This window comes from Salmo salar, chromosome ssa24 (assembly GCF_905237065.1).
Source record: "Salmo salar chromosome ssa24, Ssal_v3.1, whole genome shotgun sequence".
NCBI lineage: Eukaryota > Metazoa > Chordata > Actinopteri > Salmoniformes > Salmonidae > Salmo > Salmo salar.
The window spans coordinates 30,589,990-30,608,352 of NC_059465.1; the positions used below are offsets into that span (position 1 = coordinate 30,589,990).

At 42.2% G+C, this 18,363-nt stretch overlaps 1 protein-coding gene across 1 annotated transcript; it reads left to right on the forward strand.

The window, feature by feature from the left end:
* The first annotated feature begins 2,879 nt into the window (after window positions 1-2,879).
* On the forward strand, window positions 2,880-10,139 carry LOC106585654 (galactosylceramide sulfotransferase). Its single transcript, XM_014172085.2, has 3 exons — window positions 2,880-3,283; window positions 7,321-7,467; window positions 7,756-10,139. The coding sequence occupies exons 2-3, from the start codon at window positions 7,340-7,342 to the stop codon at window positions 8,909-8,911; spliced, it is 1,284 nt and encodes a 427-aa protein (XP_014027560.1). The 5' UTR covers window positions 2,880-3,283; window positions 7,321-7,339; the 3' UTR covers window positions 8,912-10,139.
* The last annotated feature ends 8,224 nt before the right edge of the window (window positions 10,140-18,363 follow it).

The window sequence follows — 18,363 nt, forward strand, 5'->3', positions numbered from 1 at the left end:
CCCATGTGCAGTTGCAAACCATAGTCTGGCTTTTTTTAATGGTGGGTTTTGGAGCAGTGGCTTCTTCCTTGCTGAGCGGCCTTTCAGGTTATGTCGATATAGGACTTGTATTACTGTGGATATAGATACTTTTGTACCTGTTTCCTCCAGCATCTTCACAAGGTCCTTTGCTGTTATTCTGGGATTGATTTGCACTTTTCGCACCAAAGTACGTTCATCTCTAGGGGACAGAACACGTCTCCTTCCTGAGCGGTATGACGGCTGCGTCGTCCCATGGTGTTTATACTTGCGTACTATTGTTTGTGCAGATGAACATGGTACTTTCAGGCGTTTGGAAATTGCTCCCAAGGATGAACCAGACTTGTGGAGGTCTACAATTCTTTTGGGCTGATTTCTTTTGATTTTCCCATGGTGTCAAGCAAAGAGGCACTGAGTTTGAAGGTAGGCTTTGAAATACATCCACAAGTACACCTCTAATTGACTCAACTATAGTTTGTTAACAAGACATTTGTGGAGTGGTTGAAAAACAAGTTTTAATGACGCCAACCTAAGTGTTTGTAAACTTCCGACTTCTACTGTACCTATGTCAACTTAATGTCTTCCCCTTTTTTGTCACATAACAACCTTTACTCAAGACTTTCCATTATGAAGGTTTAAGTTGTGCTGATCCTTTGGATTAAGATGTCAGTGTCATTGTAATGCATTACTGACTCTTCCTTCTATGCACTGTACCACTCACTGGGAGCCAAATAATTTTTGGTGCCGGTTGTGTCGGTCTGTGCATGACAGATGGCAGCCTTCTGGGTTAAATATATGCTGGTGGTGGCACCGTCAGACCAACTCTGATACCATAGAGGTGGAATCTGATGCCACATCATGAGGACTGAGGTGTGGACAGAGGCTGAGGATGCCATGTTATGAAAGTAGCCTTTTCCACAGTGCTGAGCTGGCCTGATTATGCATCCCCTTCATTGCTGTAGGCCACTGTCCATAGGGTGGCTCACAATTGCCCCAGCGTCATCCTGGTTTGGCTGGGGTAGGCCGTCATTGTAAAAAATGATTTGTTCTTAACTTAAATTAAGGTTAAATAAAAAGTTCCTGAAACCATGATGCGAAAGCACAGTACATTTGGTTGGCCTGCTTTGGGTAAATCAGGCATGTGGTGGGGGCTGAGTGTGGTCCACTATCCTGGCCTGTGGGTGGTGATGACAAGGGACTGCCTTCTGATGATGCTGTGATCTCAGTGGGCTAGGGGCCAGTCCCTCCCGGCTACTCAATCTCCTTATTCACTGACTGACCTCCCCACTCTCCAGCATGCTTCAACTACATTCCACACATGCCAGTCCGAGTCTCAGCCTGGCACTTGGAGCGTGTGCCCGCCAGGGTGCCCCACGTTCAACAAAAGGTTGAGTGTTCAGACTGGGGGGGAGCAAAGGCAGGGTGGGACTATCAGTATGGTCCCTCTGGTTTGAAGGGCTATAGTGTGCAGGAAGGGTAGGACAGTGCCCACCTCCCTTACTGTAATGGTCAGTGCTGTATGACCACATATTGTCACATCCCGTCTCCCAGAGCCAAATGGACTCCTCAATCCCTGGCTCGTATGGTCGTTCTCTATTGACATCTAACTGCTGTTGAATGGACGGTGGTGGTACAAAATACAGTGTTCCATATTCTCACGAGTCCAAAGGACTAGCTAGGGAAATCTCCATTGAAAGTGTTTTTTAGTCCAGGAGTACATTGAGTCTGAGTCAGGTAATCGGGACTCAATTTGAAACAAAATGCAGAATGAATTAAAAAAAGCTTTTAGAAGCATAATCAATGTATAGCTTTGTCACGTCCTGACCAGTATAAGGTTAATTGGTATTGTAGTTTGGTCAGGACGTGGCAGAGGGTATTCGTTTTATGTGGTTCGGGGTGGTGTATTTTGTTAAAGGGGCATTTGGTTTAAGTATTCCGGGGTTTTTGGGCACTGTTTGGTTTTCAGGGATTCTATGATTTTGTCTAGTATGTCTGTTTCTATGTTTGGTTAATTGGGGTTGGGACTCTCAGTTGAAGGCAGGTGTTGTCTATCTGCCTTTGATTGAGAGTCCCATATATGAGGGTGTGTTTGTGTTTGTTATTTGTGGGTGATTGTTCTGTGTTGAGCCTATGCTTTGCCAGACTGTTTGTTGTTCGTTCGTTCTAGTTCTTTGTTATTTTGGTGTTCATTTTGTATTTATTAAAAAGCAAGATGAGCATACACATACCTGCTGCGTTTTGGTCCTCCATTTCCAACGACAAGCTTCAAAATATAAATAGGCTGTTGGTCCTTTAATTTGAGAACGGTAACAGTTATCTGTTGTCCCTCCGAGTGAATTTAATTTAGGATTGTGGCTAGAATGTATTCTGTACTGTAACTGGGTTCGCCACAAAACAAAGACTACATGAAATGCAATACCCATTTCTTTTCAGTTTATTTGGAAAATAATCTATTGTCTGTCATTCCTAATAACAGCCATTATTTGTGTTATTTACAATAATCCATGGTTCGCATGCCTTATAACTTAATATTTGTATATTCTATTCATCCAATTTTTGTAAAAAGTATCTACAGTATATGCAAAGCTTGCTAAAACAACTTTTGAGCAATACTGTAGTGAGACAGCAAGCTTGGAGAAGATGGCACAATCGAACACTTTGTGCCTTGGCTCTCTGCAATTGTTCTTTTTATACTATTTGCTACCCCTCCTATCAGCTTTCAGCTCAGACTAGTGTCTGCTCTCAATAGCCTTCTGTATGCAGCCAGAGAATAGAGCCCATGCCCTGGCCCCCTCTCTTTCTCTTTATCTCTTTCTCCATCTCTTCCTCTCCATCTCGTTCCCTCTTTCTTTTTCCCTTTGTGTCTCTCCCTCCCCTCTCTCGTTCTCTTTTAAACTCAAACAAGTGCAAGTCCTGACAGGGAGCCTGAAGTCAGTTGGCTGTATTCAACTGGATCTCGTTCAGAGTCGGAAGTGGAGCTGAAGAATCAGGTGTGCATAATATACAGAGGGAGAGAGCACCTGCCAGATGAATTGGCTTTCGGAGCGTTGGGCATAACATATGTAATGACAAGGAAAGCACTTGACCATGTGGCGGGGTTGTGACACCGTGTGTGACCCAACAAGAGCAGGCACAAGCCACCAGTGGACCGGACAGCTCCTCTGAGACGCACTGCTATGCACTCTGAGGAGAAACAACTGTCTTAGGTTTTAACTTCAGTTGCGTTTTTCATCTAACTGCAGTTGCGGGATTTATGCACAACAGGGTAAGTGTTATGTTTCACAAAGAGAATATGAGGATCATTTGAAAATTAAATGTATATTGTTTTTTGGTCTTATTCTTTGACAAACGGTTTAATAGAATGATCAGACTGTGCAACTATAATACATTTTTATCTCAAGTTTATCAGCTCTGAATTGTGAGCTGAAGAAAATTATGTTTCTGCCATGCGATAAAGCAGCCAATTTAGTTTCATTCAGACGAGTTCTTTGGGCATTGCCAATGTGATGGAGTGCATAGTAACTTTGCCCTCATTGAACGCTTACCTGAATGTCTCTTTGGGGTTCATTGTCCCGTATGCCGTCATGCATCGTATGTCATTATGTGCTTATGTGACTGAAGGTTATGACATCATTAGATAATGGATACGTTGCTGCTTATGCAATTTGTGGAGAGCGTGACTTTTACCTTTGACCTTCACCTTACGATTCAATTTGAATGGTATTGTATGCATAACTTCTTAGCACCTACTTATATCAGACCATACTAAGACAGTAGATACAATAAAACAGTACACATTAACAGACACCTGCCCAACAAACAATACAATGCCATTACAGTATAAAGTGGGGTCTGAAATTATTGAGCCTTGATAAAGAGCAAAAATGACTCTCTAAAATAAACAATTCAAATACTGGGCTACAGGTAACTTCCAAAATAATGGAAACGCTTGAGTAAATGAGGGATACACCTGTCAGGTGGGTGGACTATCGTGGCAATGGAGAAATGCTCGCTAAAAGGGATGTAAACAAATTTGTGCACAACATTTGTAAGAAATAATATTTTTGTGCTTTTGGAAAATTCCTGGGATCTTTTATTTCAGCTCATGAAACATGGGACCAACACTTTACATGTTGCGTTTATATTTTTGTTCAGTATAATATAATATAATTTCTAAACAATTTTGGGGATACAAAATAGCTCAGTATTTGAATAATTTATTTTACACAATAATTTTTGCTCATCTTTGTCAAGGTTGTCAATGATTTCTATATCACAGCCATCATTATCTGAAGTGATGACACCATTCGAGTTCAGAAATTGCCAGCAGGTGTTAAACGCAGGCCCCTGGTGGCTACTCAGGTTTAATTCCAGGTGCATCCCTCCCAGAGGCAGAGGAAGTGCTCAGCCTAACGAAGCACACATCTATCTATACCAAGGTCCATTTTCAGGTTAAACAGCTCCATGCAAAGTTCCCTATTCAGGAGGACTAGCGCTCAAATGTCTCCCATATATCCCAACGCCTGGGCTGGCTTTGGGGGCGGGGAGAATGTCCCTCATGTGCCTCCATAATGGCCCCTTCCTGAAGCTCCCTGACAAAGGAGCAAAAGACACTTTCTACTTAATCTACTTCATCACAGCTATTATCAGTAACAAAACATTTTCTTTTCCATCAGACAAAATATTTATCACACAAATGTCTGCAAAATTGGAACGGTGATTCTAGCTGATGTTAGACCCAGATGTTTCCATGAGATTCCAAAATTGTGGAAACTTGTTTTTGTTCTTTTCAAGGAGCCGTTTTGAGGAGAAACCTCAAACTTAAACAAAGATTTGGGAGCTTTCTGTGAAGTCAAGAGTATTGTGATAGAGCTTTCTAGATTTGGTTTGTCTTTAGTATAGTTTCTCCACACTGCTACAGGTGGAAACCGGGTGACCCATGTTACCTACTGAATGCTGACTTAGCCTCTGGGTCACTGTGGCTGCGTTTACACAGGTAGCCCAATATTTATATTTTTTCACTATTTCGTATTTTGACCAATAAGATCTGATGTGAAAAGATCTGTTGTGATTGGTCAAAAGACCAATTAGTGGTGGAAAAAATATCAGAATTGGGCTGCCTGTGTAAACACAGCCTGTGTGCAGTCCGATCGGATTACAGGCTGCAGGGTGAATAGCTGCAGACTCAGACTGGATCACTTTCCAGACCAATGCATTATTAATCTAAAGGATAGATGACACAGAAACACAGGGTATATCCGGCCTTGCTGTAGTGTAGCTTCACTGTTCAGATTAAAGGCACAGCGGTAACACTTTACTTAAAGCATGCAGGTGTAATGCTTATAACTTGTTATAAGTATGTTTAAGCCTTTATATGGTCTTACAATTAAGTCTCTATGTATAACATTTCAACTTAAATGATCATAAACTCATGAGTATGTAACTTTCATGATTAGGTGCTGAGACATACAGCTTCTTTGGACAATTTGCCATTGGGCAGTTTTCTAGGAATTGTATAAAGGATGCAGTATCAATCAATCAAATGTATTTATAAAGCCCTTCTTACATCAGCCGATGTCACAAAGTGCTGTACAGAATCCCAGCCTAAAACCCCAAACAGCAAGCAATGCAGATGTAGAAGCACGGTGGCTAGGAAAAACTCCCTAGAAAGGCTAGAACCTTGGAAGAAACCTAGAGAGGAACCAGGCTCTGAGAGGTGCCCAGTCCTCTTCTGGCTGTGCCGGGTGGAGATAATAACAGAACATGGCCAGGATATTCAAACGTTCATAGATGACCAGCAGGGTCAGATAATAATAATCACAGTGGTTGTAGAGGGTGCAACAGCACCTCAGGAGTAAATGCCAGTTGGCTTTTCATAGCCGATCATTCAGAGTTAGAGACAGCAGGTGCGGTAAAGGGTGAGTCCAAAACAGCAGGTCCGGGACAAGGTAGCACATCCAGTGAACAGTATGTGGGTTGAAACGATCAAGGAATGCACTTTTTCTTTTCTTTTTTACATTTGCTCAACATTAACCTAGTAGTTGATGTGAAGTTATGCTTTAAGTGAATGCCTTGGAAAAACAACAATATTGCGTAAAAAATGTATATGTCATTGAAAAACAGTGATCTAACAATAGCACATAACGTGAGAAATTTCTGTAACATTTGTCATAACCTGACATAATATGGTCATACCACTGTCATTACACATATATTTAGACCTGTTGTGACATATGTAGCATTATTTTATGGCCGGTAATGACCCCTACATAAGAGTGTCAAAACCCATGAAACCTACCACACAAGGCAACACCTTCCATTCCACCACAGCCTTCTTGTCAACAGTATGTTGTTATACAACATTTTCCATAATTGACCATATTCAATTATAAATGTCATTACGCGCACATTGATGTCATACATGCACCTACCTCAGTGCTCTGTTGCTGATGACTGGGATGAACACAGGAGCAGATTTCAGGAGCAGGACTAGACACCCTCTTTTTGACTGATGACTGACATAAGGGCATGTACGTTAGAGGCCTATCTGGCTTATATGATTATGGTGGTCATAATGCTTCTTGACAGTGTCATAAAGTGTATTTTCTTAGTCCAAGTAAAGTGACACAGGATGGTCCTAATTCTTCTTGACAGTGTCTTAAAGTGTATTTTCTACATGTTTTTGATGAAAAAAACATGACTGATTAATTCATTACAACAACAACAAAGGAGTTAAGAAACAAACTTTCAAATGAAAGGAAACTTATTTGCAGAGAAAAAACCCATTTTAATAAATGTGGGTTTGACACTCGTATGTAGGTGTCATAACCAGCCATAAAAAAAGCACAATAATTGTCACAACAGGTGTAAATATATGGGTAATGACAGTGTTATGACAATATTATGACAGATTATGACAAGTTATGTTAACTGTTGTGACTTTATGACATGGTTACGACTGTGTCATAATGTGTTAGGACACTGGGTGTCAAGTAAAGTGTTAACGAAATTTCAATTATGCCTAGAGATTATCCTCAACAGATTGAACAGAGTGGATTTCTAAGAGTTGTTCCATTACCAGAGGCACACAATGTACTAATTAGAAACAGCCATCTGACTGAGCTGCTGTGTGTACCCAAATAATTGGTCACAGGAGACAGTGGATCCAAGGGACTTGCAGAATCCATGTCAATGAAAAAGTTGAGGTCATCGATGAACCATAACCTTAGAAGATTTCAGGACCGCCAGTCCATTGTTTTGGTACACTGGATAACTTAAACTTAACTTACATCTTTGCTTCAGATAACGTCTATTTGGGACCATGGTTGGCAAGCAGGGGAGGCAATGGAGGTCGATGTGCAAAGGCCTTGTCTTGGGTACCCTACTTACCAGCTGTATGGTCCTGGTCTACTTCCTTTCCGCTCCACAGTCCCACTTCAACCTGCCTGAGTAAGCCTCATCCATACTCTTCTTACTGGGGGGGTGTTGGTGCAATGGTTGGGCATCCTTTGAAGTATATATTGCATCAACAACATTCAGTAGCAATATACATGTATATGATATAGCCCACAGATGATACAGATACTTTTATTTGCCATATGAATGATGGTAGTACGCTACTGTACTATGAGAGGCAAAAGGAGTTTTGCAGTCTTCTACAACATTGCATGATGGTAAATCAGTCTATAACATTGGTAATTTGATAATGTGTTGTATTTGTACGCGTGCTCTCCATAGGGGTCCAGTGCCTTACTCCTGTTCCCATCGACCTGCTCAAGCCCACACCAGACTTATCAAAAACAGCTCCCACCATGCACCGGGGCAGACAGGCATCTGCACTCCCAAAGTGGACATCATGTTCATGAAAACCCACAAGACAGCCAGCAGCACACTCCTCAACATCCTCTTCCGATTCGGAGAGAAGCACCGGCTCAAGTTTGCCTTCCCAAATAGCCGTAACGACTTCTTCTACCCCTACCCATTCCAGCGCTCCCAGGTCAAGGACTACAGGCCTGGCATGTGCTTCAATATCATCTGCAACCACATGCGCTTCAACGCACCTGAGGTAGCCAAGGTGCTCCCTACAGACACCTCCTATATCACCATCCTCAGAGACCCGGCTGAGCTCTTTGAATCCTCCTTCCACTACTTTGGCCGCCTGGTGCCCGTGACCTGGAAAATCCCAGGCGAGGACAAGGTGGGGGAGTTCCTGCGTGACCCCCGCCACTACTTTGACCCCAATGGCTTCAACTCCTTCTACCTCAAGAATCTGCTGTTCTTCGACTTTGGGCAGGACAACACTCTGGAGCTGGGCGACCCGCAGGTAGAGGAGGGCATCCGGGCCATCGCAGGCCGCTTCCAGCTGGTCATGCTGGTGGAGCACTTTGACGAGTCCCTCATGCTGCTCAAGGACGCCCTCTGCTGGGAGATGGACGACCTGCTCTTCTTCAAGCTCAACGCCCGGAAGGGCTCCACCGTGTCTAAACTGACCCCGGAGCTGAGGGCCAAGGCCCTGGAGTGGAACGCCGTGGACTGGAGGCTTTACCAACACTTTAATGTCACCTTCTGGAGGAAGGTGGAGGCATATGGACGCCAGCGAATGGCCGACGATGTGGCGGAGCTCCAGAGGAGGAACGCAGTGATGGCGGACATCTGTATCGAGGGAGGCCATGCTGTGGACGCAGGGAGGATCCAGGAGACAGCCATGCAGCCCTGGCAGCCCATCGGGGAGAAGTCAATCATGGGCTACAACCTGAAAAATAATGTGGACAAGGCCCACCGCAAGCTGTGCCTTAAGATGCTCACCCCAGAGCTGCAGTACCTGACAGAGCTGGGGGTCAACCTTTGGATCACTAAACTGTGGGGTCATGTGAGAGATGTGATCAACTGGTGACTAGAGAGTGACTAGAGAGACATGAGCGAGAGGGGCCAAGAGAAAGCGGCTGTGCGTGCGTGCCTGCTTGTGTGAGAGCCCCTATTGGATTGCATAGCCTCCAAGGCCTGAATGCCTGCAGAAGATCATAAGGGGTTTGGTTTTGCATAGCCTCCTCAATCATGGCATGATGAACTCTTCCTCTGTGTCAGCAGTATTGACTTGTTTGCCTTAAATACAGTACATGTTTGCAGTGTGTAATGTACCTGATAGGTGTACAACCGCAACGTTTGCGTCAGACTCTGAAGATAAGCATAAGCATCCCTCTTTAAAACGTATGTGTTTATAGGTATAGTATACTGAATGCCCTTTATACCCTCAGCCCTGCCAATCTTAGAGTATTTTTGAAATAAAGACAAAATTAAAAAGATGACTGTTGATTTGATTTATCAAGGTTGTTCGCAAAGTTAATAGTTAAAAAAATGATGTCTTGATGTGCATTTTGCTTTACTTTTCAAAACGTATATCTAGAAATGACATCATCTCTAGTTTACACCCACTTTAGAAGTCATGTTTGTAACAACATAATTGTAATAACACCAGGTCATGTAATAACTTTTAATATTGTACTACTTTACACCCACTTTAGAAGTCATGCTTGTAACAACAGATAATTGAAATAACACCATGTCATGTAATATCTTAATAATGTACTACCTGTTCTGGATTATGTTATAAATCGGCAGATAACGTAATTGTTGAACAGATACATAATACCTTTTTCTTGATAACGTAATAATATAACATTTTTCTGTGATTATTCTGTGAATAAAAAAGTAGTAGACCAATTAGTAAAACATCTGTATAAAAAAGATCAGAAATAGGCTGCCCATGTGATTCAGTTAAACCGGCAGCATGCCGACCTTACCCTGTCTCTGTCTCCCAAACAGGAGTATGTAGCTTGGTCAGGGTGGGATAGCTCAGCACATCGGCTCTTTTCTATCCATTGCTTCTGTCTTTGATTGGTCGGCTTCGGGGAGGAGGAGGAGGAGCGTGGTTGGCAAGGGAAATAGGTGTGGGCAATAAGTAACTAAAAGACATACAACATTATTGTAGATAGATGAGTATAGAATAAGACGAAAGGTAGAAATATAAGATGTTTTTTACTTGTTCTTTATTTTCTTCATGTATTTAAAGGTTTGGGCTACTACCCCTTTGGGTGTGATTTGTCTTGCTTCTTGTTTTGTCAATTGTTTTGCTTCTTTTCTTCTTGATGGGTATCATTTGGCTTTCCATGTGTTAAGTTTAAGGCTGAGCGTTTAGATCTGAGTCTGGGTCCGGGAAAGGTTCAGGTGGTGGCTTGGATAGGAACCTTGTTTTGGGTAAGGGGTACGGGAGGTTGGGTACGGACTCAATTTAGGGTAACTAAGGGGTAAGTTGTGTAGTTTTCTTTTAGGACAGGTGTTCAGTAGGGTGGAGAGAGGAGTGTCCTTGTAATGAATGCTTCTTCAATTGTTTTCTTTAGTGATAGGTTATATTTTACTTTGGAAATGTATTGTTTTCCTAACAGGTCCAGGCATTCAGTGATGGTTTTCATGCCAGAGATATCATGGAGGTAGGTAACAGTTAAGTTGCTTGGGAGGAGGTAGACTGCTCTTATTGCGGTGTTCTGCATGACTTGTTTGTTTTTGAGTATGGCTGATGACATTATCCAGGCTGGGGAGGAGTACTCGAAAACAGGCCTGATGTAGCTCCGGTACACTTTCAGTAATGTAGTTGGAGCTGCTCCGGGACTCCTCCCACACAGGGCTTTTAGATGGTTTATTCTTATTTTTCTTTCTGTTTCGAGGTTTTGAATGTGCATTATCCATTTCATATCTTGCTGGAATGTCACCCCCAGGAACTTAGCATTTTTTTCTGTCTTTAGGTTTTTTCTTTAATGGACGGTATAATTGATCAATGCACCATCATACCAGGTAATTTAATGCTTAAAAACAAAAAAAGGATGAATAAGATTTTTGGCTACAGACGTGCCATTTCTTACCGATATCTACAGCTTTGGTCCAAAAACAAATCTTGTGAAATTACTTCAACACATACTGGAGTTCTGCCAATAACAAGTGGCTAGCTTAACTACCAAACTAGCTATGTTTGTTGCGGAGTGCATGACCAGAATGACACGTCGATGAACCACCAAAGGCACACCCCATTTCTGTTAGAACATTTAGAAAGAGGTGTTGGACAGTTTTTTTGTGCCAATAGTAGACCTTTAATTAAAGTCCAGGTAGCAGATAATGAACACTAAGGGTGGGTTGCACCAACATGGATTAACTCTTAAACTGGGCTAAATCAAGGTTTATCTGTTAATCTTGTTGCACCAAATGTTAAACCTAGTTTAAAATGAATCCTAGTTAAATTAAATCCTTCCTCTAATCGAAGTTTAGTTTTCACTTTAAACTTAGATTAATTTTAAGCCTGTTGCTCAATGAATTAAAATATATATATAAACTAAGCTTGGAGGTTAATTCTAAACTGCCACTTGAGATGGTTTAACTGGTAAAATGGCAGGATATCTACTGTGGAGAGACCAAAACGAGTTTCTCTGTCACGTCGGTATAAAGGGTCGGGAGACAGGCGCAGGAATGCGTAATAGTTTTTTTTATTATACCTAAATTACAGCATGCTGTGTAAAGGCAAGGGGACGAACACCAAACAAACAGTATACAAAACACAGGGTAAAACCCAAACAAAAGAGCGAGGAGTACCTTGAATAAATAACACAAGCGCACAATGATTATCACACGGGACGAGACCCGTAATCATCTGCAATACACAATGGCACGAAAGGCAAAACACACAGCACAGGTACTCACACGCACCAACGGACGTTGTAACAATAACCGACCGGACACTGGTAAACCAAGGACACACTTATACAATTACTAATAACTGGGAATAGGGGCCAGGTATGCGTAATGAAAGTTCTGGAGGGATCCGTGACATCCTCAGAGAATAATTAGAGACAGGTTGAATCCTGTTGAGTTTTATGATAATTAACTTATTATTAGTGGGCTATTTACGTGCCCATTTTGTACAACAATTGAATTGGGGCTTATGATATGCCCAACCTTGGTACGAATTATGATGTTATGTACATTTTAACGTGCATTATAGGCATTGATATTTACCAGTTATTTATGCTTACTAAATATTTGTGGGTCAAGTTGTCCGTCGTCATCATAGGGGTTATGGAGAGGGGCAAACTATTGGGGAATCATTTTGCATATCTTTTGGGTGATAGGATCAATTCCCTTGGACAGAGGCCCCCCTCCGATTTGGGTCCCTCTTCTCTTTAATCCGTGTCGATCCATTACATTTGTCGCATAAAATGGCCCAGGCAGTTGTGTTGTCTGTCTTTTTATCCTCCAGTATGTTACTAAATTCCTCCATCAGCTCCGACAAGAGTTTTTTTTTCATTAGCGGAGACATTTTAACTTATTTGACGTGGCATGATCAGGTGGCTAGCGGAAAAATAATAAAATGGCTAAATAACATTAAGTAATGACAATAATAAATAACATTGTATGCTAGCTAGTTTGGTTTATAAACTAGCTAGCTACAGTAGCTAACGTTAGCTAACAAATTAGTTTTCTGTCTAGTACTGGCAAATAACGGATTTTAATTTCAAATCAGCCAACACATGAGAACCTTTCCCGATGGAGTTGCAGTAGTTCTAACCAAATATTGTTATTAGTTATTAAGGAAGAGCAACTTTGTGGCCTCATTTGTCAAGTCGGCTAGCTACTTCATTTCAACTCACAAAATACCTCATGTATTGGTGTAACATGTCACTAGTCGTAGTTTAAAACCATTAATCATAGATTTACTGATCCAGATTTAAAAATTAAGTGGTGCAACACGTCTCTGAATAGTTATAAACCTAGATTTACAAAACCTAGATTAGCTCTAATTCTAGATTAATTTAAACCATATTGGTGCAACCCACCCATTGTCTTTTGTTTGGAGAGCACCTGATTACGCTTAGAGGTAGACCTATTGGCTATCTGGCATGCGCGCAAATGTAGGCATATACAGTAGGGGGAAAAAGTATTTGATCCCCTGCTGATTTTGTACGTTTGCCCACTTACAAAGAAATTATCAGTCTATAATTTTAATGGTAGGTTTATTTGAACAGTGAGAGACAATAACAACAAAAAAATACAGAAAAACGCATGTCAAAAATGTTATAAAATGATTTGCATTTTGATGAGGGAAATAAGTATTTGACCCCTCTGCAAAACATGATTTAGTACTTGGTGGCAAAACCCTTGTTGGCAATCACAGAGGTCAGACGTTTCTTGTAGTTGGCCACCAGGTTTGCACACATCTCAGGAGGGATTTTGTCCTACTCCTCTTTGCAGATCGTCTCCAAGTCATAAAGGTTTCGAGGCTGACGTTTGGCAACTCGAACCTTGAGCTCCCTCAACAGATTTTCTATGGGATTAAGGTCTGGAGATTGGCTAGGCCACTCCAGGACCTTAATGTGCTTCTTCTTGAGCCACTCCTTTGTTGCCTTGGCCGTGTGTTTTGGGTCATTGTCATGCTGGAATACCCATCCACGACCCATTTTCAATGCCCTGGCTGAGGGAAGGAGGTTCTCACCCAAGATTTGACAGTACATGGCTCCGTCAAATGATGCGGTGAAGTTGTCCTGTCCCCTTAGCAGAAAAACACCACCAAAGCATAATGTTTCCACCTCCATGTTTGACGGTGGAGATGGTGTTCTTGGGGTCATTGGCAGAATTCCTCCTCCTCCAAACACGGCGAGTTGAGTTGATGCCAAAGAGCTCCATTTTGGTCTCATCTGACCACAACACTTTCACCAGTTGTCCTCTGAATCATTCAGATGTCCATTGGCAAACTTCAGATGGGCATGTATATGTGCTTTCTTGAGCAGGGGGACCTTGCGGGCGCTGCAGGATTTCAGTCCTTCATGGCATAGTGTGTTACCAATAGTTTTCTTGGTGACTATGGTCCCAGCTGCCTTGAGATCATTGACAAGATCCTCCCGTGTAGTTCTGGGCTGATTCCTCACCGTTCTCATGATCATTGCAACCCCACAAGGTGAGATCTTGCATGGAGCCCCAGGCCGAGGGATATTGACAGTTCTTTTGTGTTTCTTCCATTTGCGAATAATCGCACCAACTGTTATCACCTTCTCACCAAGCTGCTTGGCGATGGTCTTGTAGCCCATTCCAGCCTTGTGTAGGTCTACAGTCTTGTCCCTGACATCCTTGGGTAGCTCTTTGGTCTTGGCCATGGTGGAGAGTTTGGAATCTGATTGATTGATTGCTTCTGTGGACAGGTGTCTTTTTTACAGGTAACAAGCTGCGGTTAGGAGCACTCCCTTTAAGAGTGTGCTCCTAATCTCAGCTCGTTACATGTATAAAAGACACCTGGGAGCCAGAAATCTTTCTGATTGAGAGTGGGTCAAATACTTATTTCCCTCATTAAAATGCAAATCAATTTATAACATTTTTGACATGCGTTATTCTGGATATTTTTGTTGTTATTCTGTCTCTCACTGTTCAAATAAACCTACCATTAAAATGATAGACTGATCCTTTCTTTGTCAGTGGGCAAACGTACAAATCAGCAGGGGATCAAATACTTTTTTCCCCCACTGTAAATGTGCCCATTTGGGGCTCTGACAGTATTTCTGATTTGGCTTAATTCACCACCACTAAAGAGCTGTGGAGCTTCTCAAAGTAATGTTTTCTTCACCTGTCGTGGAAATTCTAACCAACTGTGAGAGACTTTGTAATTTCTTCAAACAATCAATCTTCATTATAAGATTTGCAAAAATGGAGCAGTTTAACTATCGCACAACAGGTGCAACAGTCAAGAGCCCATCAAACAAGAGTTGGGTCTCAGCCTTTATATGAAAGTTCATTCATAAACTTAGGATACACTACACACTTGTATGCTGTAGCCTAGTGGAGACCAATATCTATCTTGTGTTATTAAGCTATATAAAACGGTTGTTGATGTGTATAGCTGCATTTCAGATACATTTTTGTACATTTGAATGTTGCAGTAATAGGACCTAGGCCTACAGCGTTTGAGCGATCGTGAAAGAACATTATTTTAGATAGCAAGCCCTGATCCCAATGACTCGACTTCACCCGCATGGAGAGAAAGAGAACTGCTAATTTTTAGCAACTCACAAGGCTCATTTGAATTTCCTGATGCATCAGGAAGATTCTCTGCGACGAAAGAGTGATCAAATTAAGATCCAACATCCTTGTGTATACGAAACAATAATATAGACACAACATGTAAGGTGTTGGTCCCATGTTTCATGAGGTGAATATGCACAAAAAGCTTATTTCTCTCAAAAGTTGTGCACAAATCTAATTTGCCAAGATAATCCATCCACCTGACAGATGTGGCATATCAAAAAGCTGATTAAACAGCATGTTTTATAAAAAAATGTACATATTTATCTGATTTGTTGGATGTTTGACAATTATATACTTAACTAAACAGTAAGACATTTCTCTTCTGTTAAATGTGTGAACTGAGAGGAGCCTAAAAACCTACAGCTGGCATTCCATAGATGTGGTGTGTAGATAGAGATAGCCTGGAGGAACAGAACAAATGCCTCAGTATTCCTAATTATCCTGGCATCTGGGAGACAACACCAGAGGCAGATGATCAGAGGATGAACCCAAAGTGGCTTATGGTGCCCCCCAATCTATATGGGAGGGTTGAACCAGCCATGACTAAGCATTCTTGGTATCAGCTATATAAGAAAAAGGGAAGGCTACTGTTGGGCTGACTGGTCTCATTATTGCAATAATTAATCAATATTGAATAAAGATGATTGTTTGAAGAAATGACAAAGTCTCTCTCACTTGATTAGAATATTCCACCACAATATTTGGCGACCCAGATGGGACACCAAACTCCATCTGCTGACGGCTCCTGAGGACCTGGGTTTAACTGTGCACGGTGCCACACTTAGTGGTTTGAGGGAAACCCGCTCTCCACTGAAGAAGCCAGGGACCTGCCTAAGATCTGAAGGAGGGAGCCAGGTGGGTGGTTACGGTGTTCCCGAACAGACAGATAAATATGGTGAGACTGACTTTTATTGGAAACCATTCAAAAATATATACAGTATCTCACAAAAGTGAGTACACCCCTCACATTTTTGTAAATATTTGAGTATATCTTTTCATGTGACACTGAAGAAATGACACTTTGCTACAATGTAAAGTAGTGAGTGTATAACAGTGTAAATTTGCTGTCCCCTCAAAATAACACAACACACAGCCATTAATGTCTAAACCGCTGGCAACAAAAGTGAGTACACCCCTAAGTGAAAATATCCAAAAGCACAACAGTTGGGCACTGTGGTGTTGAACACTCGGCTGTAGTCAATGAACAGCATTCTCACATTGGTGTTCCTTTTGTCCAGGTGGGAAAGGGCAGTGTGGAGTGCGATTGAGATTGCGTCATCTGTGGATCTTTTGAGGCGGTATGCGAATTGGAGTGGGTCTAGGTTATCCGGGAGGATGCTGTTGATGTGTGCCATTCCCAGCCTTTCAAAGCACTTCATAGCTACTGACGTGAGTGCTACGGGGCGGTATTCATTTTGGCTGGTTACCTTCGCTTCCTTGGGCACAAGGACTATGGTGGTCTGCTTGAAACATGTAGGTATTACAGACTCAGTCAGGAAGAGGTTGAAAATGTCAGTGAAGAAACTTGCCAGTTGGTCCGCGCCTGCTTTGAGTACACGTCCTGGTAATCCATCTGGCCCTGCGGTTTTGTGAATGTTGACCTGTTTAAAGGTCTTGCTCACATCGGCTACCAACAGCATTACCACACAGACATCTAGAACAGCTGGTGCTCTCGTGCATGCTTCAGTGTTGCTTGCCTCGAAGCGAGCATAAAAGGCATTTAGGTCGTCTGGTAGGCTCGCGTCACTGGGCAGCTCGTGTCTGGGATTCTCTTTGTAGTCTGTAATGGTTTTCCAGCCCTGCCACACCCGACGAGTGTCAGAGCCGGTGTAGTAGTATTCAATCTTAATCCTGTATTGACGCTTTGCTTGTTTGATGGTTCTTCTGAGGGCATAGCGGGATTCTTATAAGCGTCCAGATTATTGTCCCGCTCCTTGAAAGTGGCAGCTCTAGCCTTTAGCTCGATGCGGATGTTGCCTGTAATCCATGTCATCTGACCACTTCCGTATTGAGCAAGTCACTGGTACTTCCTGCTTTAGTTTTTGCTTGTAAGTAGGAATCAGGATATAATTATCGTCGGATTTGCCAAATGGAGGACGAGGAGAGCTTTGTATGCATCTCTGTGTGTGGAGTAAAGGTGGTCTAGAGCTGTTTTTCCCTCTGGTTACACGTGACATGCTGGTAAAAATTTGGTAAAACTGATTTAAGTTTGCCTGCATTAAAGTCCCCGGCCACAAGGAGCGCCGCTTCTGGGTAAGCATTTTCTTCTTTGCTTATGGCTTTATAGAGTTGGTTGAGTGCGCTCTTAGTGCCAGCATCGGTCTGTGGTGGTAAATAGACGGCTACGAATGATATAGATGAGAACTCTCTTGGTAGATAGTGTGGTCTACAGCTTATCATAAGGTACTCTACCTCAGTCGAGCAATACCTCGAGACTTCTTTAATATTAGACACAGCGCACCAGCTGTTATTGACAAAAAGACACTCACCCCCACCCCTCGTCTTACCAGACATAGCTTCTCTGTTCTGCTGGTGCATTGAAAATCCCTCCAGCTCTATATTGTCCATGTCGTCATTCAGCCACGACTCGGTGAAACATCGGATATTACAGTTCTTAATGTCCCATCGGTAGGATAATCGTAATCGTAGGTCATCCATTTTATTTTCCAATGATTGAATGTTAGCAAGTAGAATTGATGGCAATGGGAATTTACACACTCACCTACGGATTCTAAAAAGGCAGCCTGATCTGCATCCCCTTTTCCTCCATCTTTTCTTCACGAAGTGGATCTGGGCCTGTTCCCGGGAGAGCAGTATATCTTTCTCGTCGGACTCGTTAAAGGAAAAAGCTTCTTCCAGTCCGTGGTGAGTAATCCCAGTTCTGATGTCCAGAAGTTATTTTCGGTCATAAGAGGCAGTAGCAGCAACATTATATACCAAATAAGTAAAAAAATAAGTTACAAACAACGCAAAAAAACTAACAAAATAGCACAATTGATTACGGGCCTGTAAAATGTCAGCCCTTCTCTTCGCCGCCATTTTAGTGATATTAGATAATATTCTATAAGAGCAACAGGAGCTCAATCAGTAGAAAATGTGAGATGTCGGTACTCAAGCATTACTTCTTATCCCTTGGGCAAATAGCCTACAGCTGTGTCTGTCCTGAGCTCACTGGCACGGGAAACTGAGGGCCCAGAATATTTTATACAATTTTGCAAGTTCGCTAGTGCA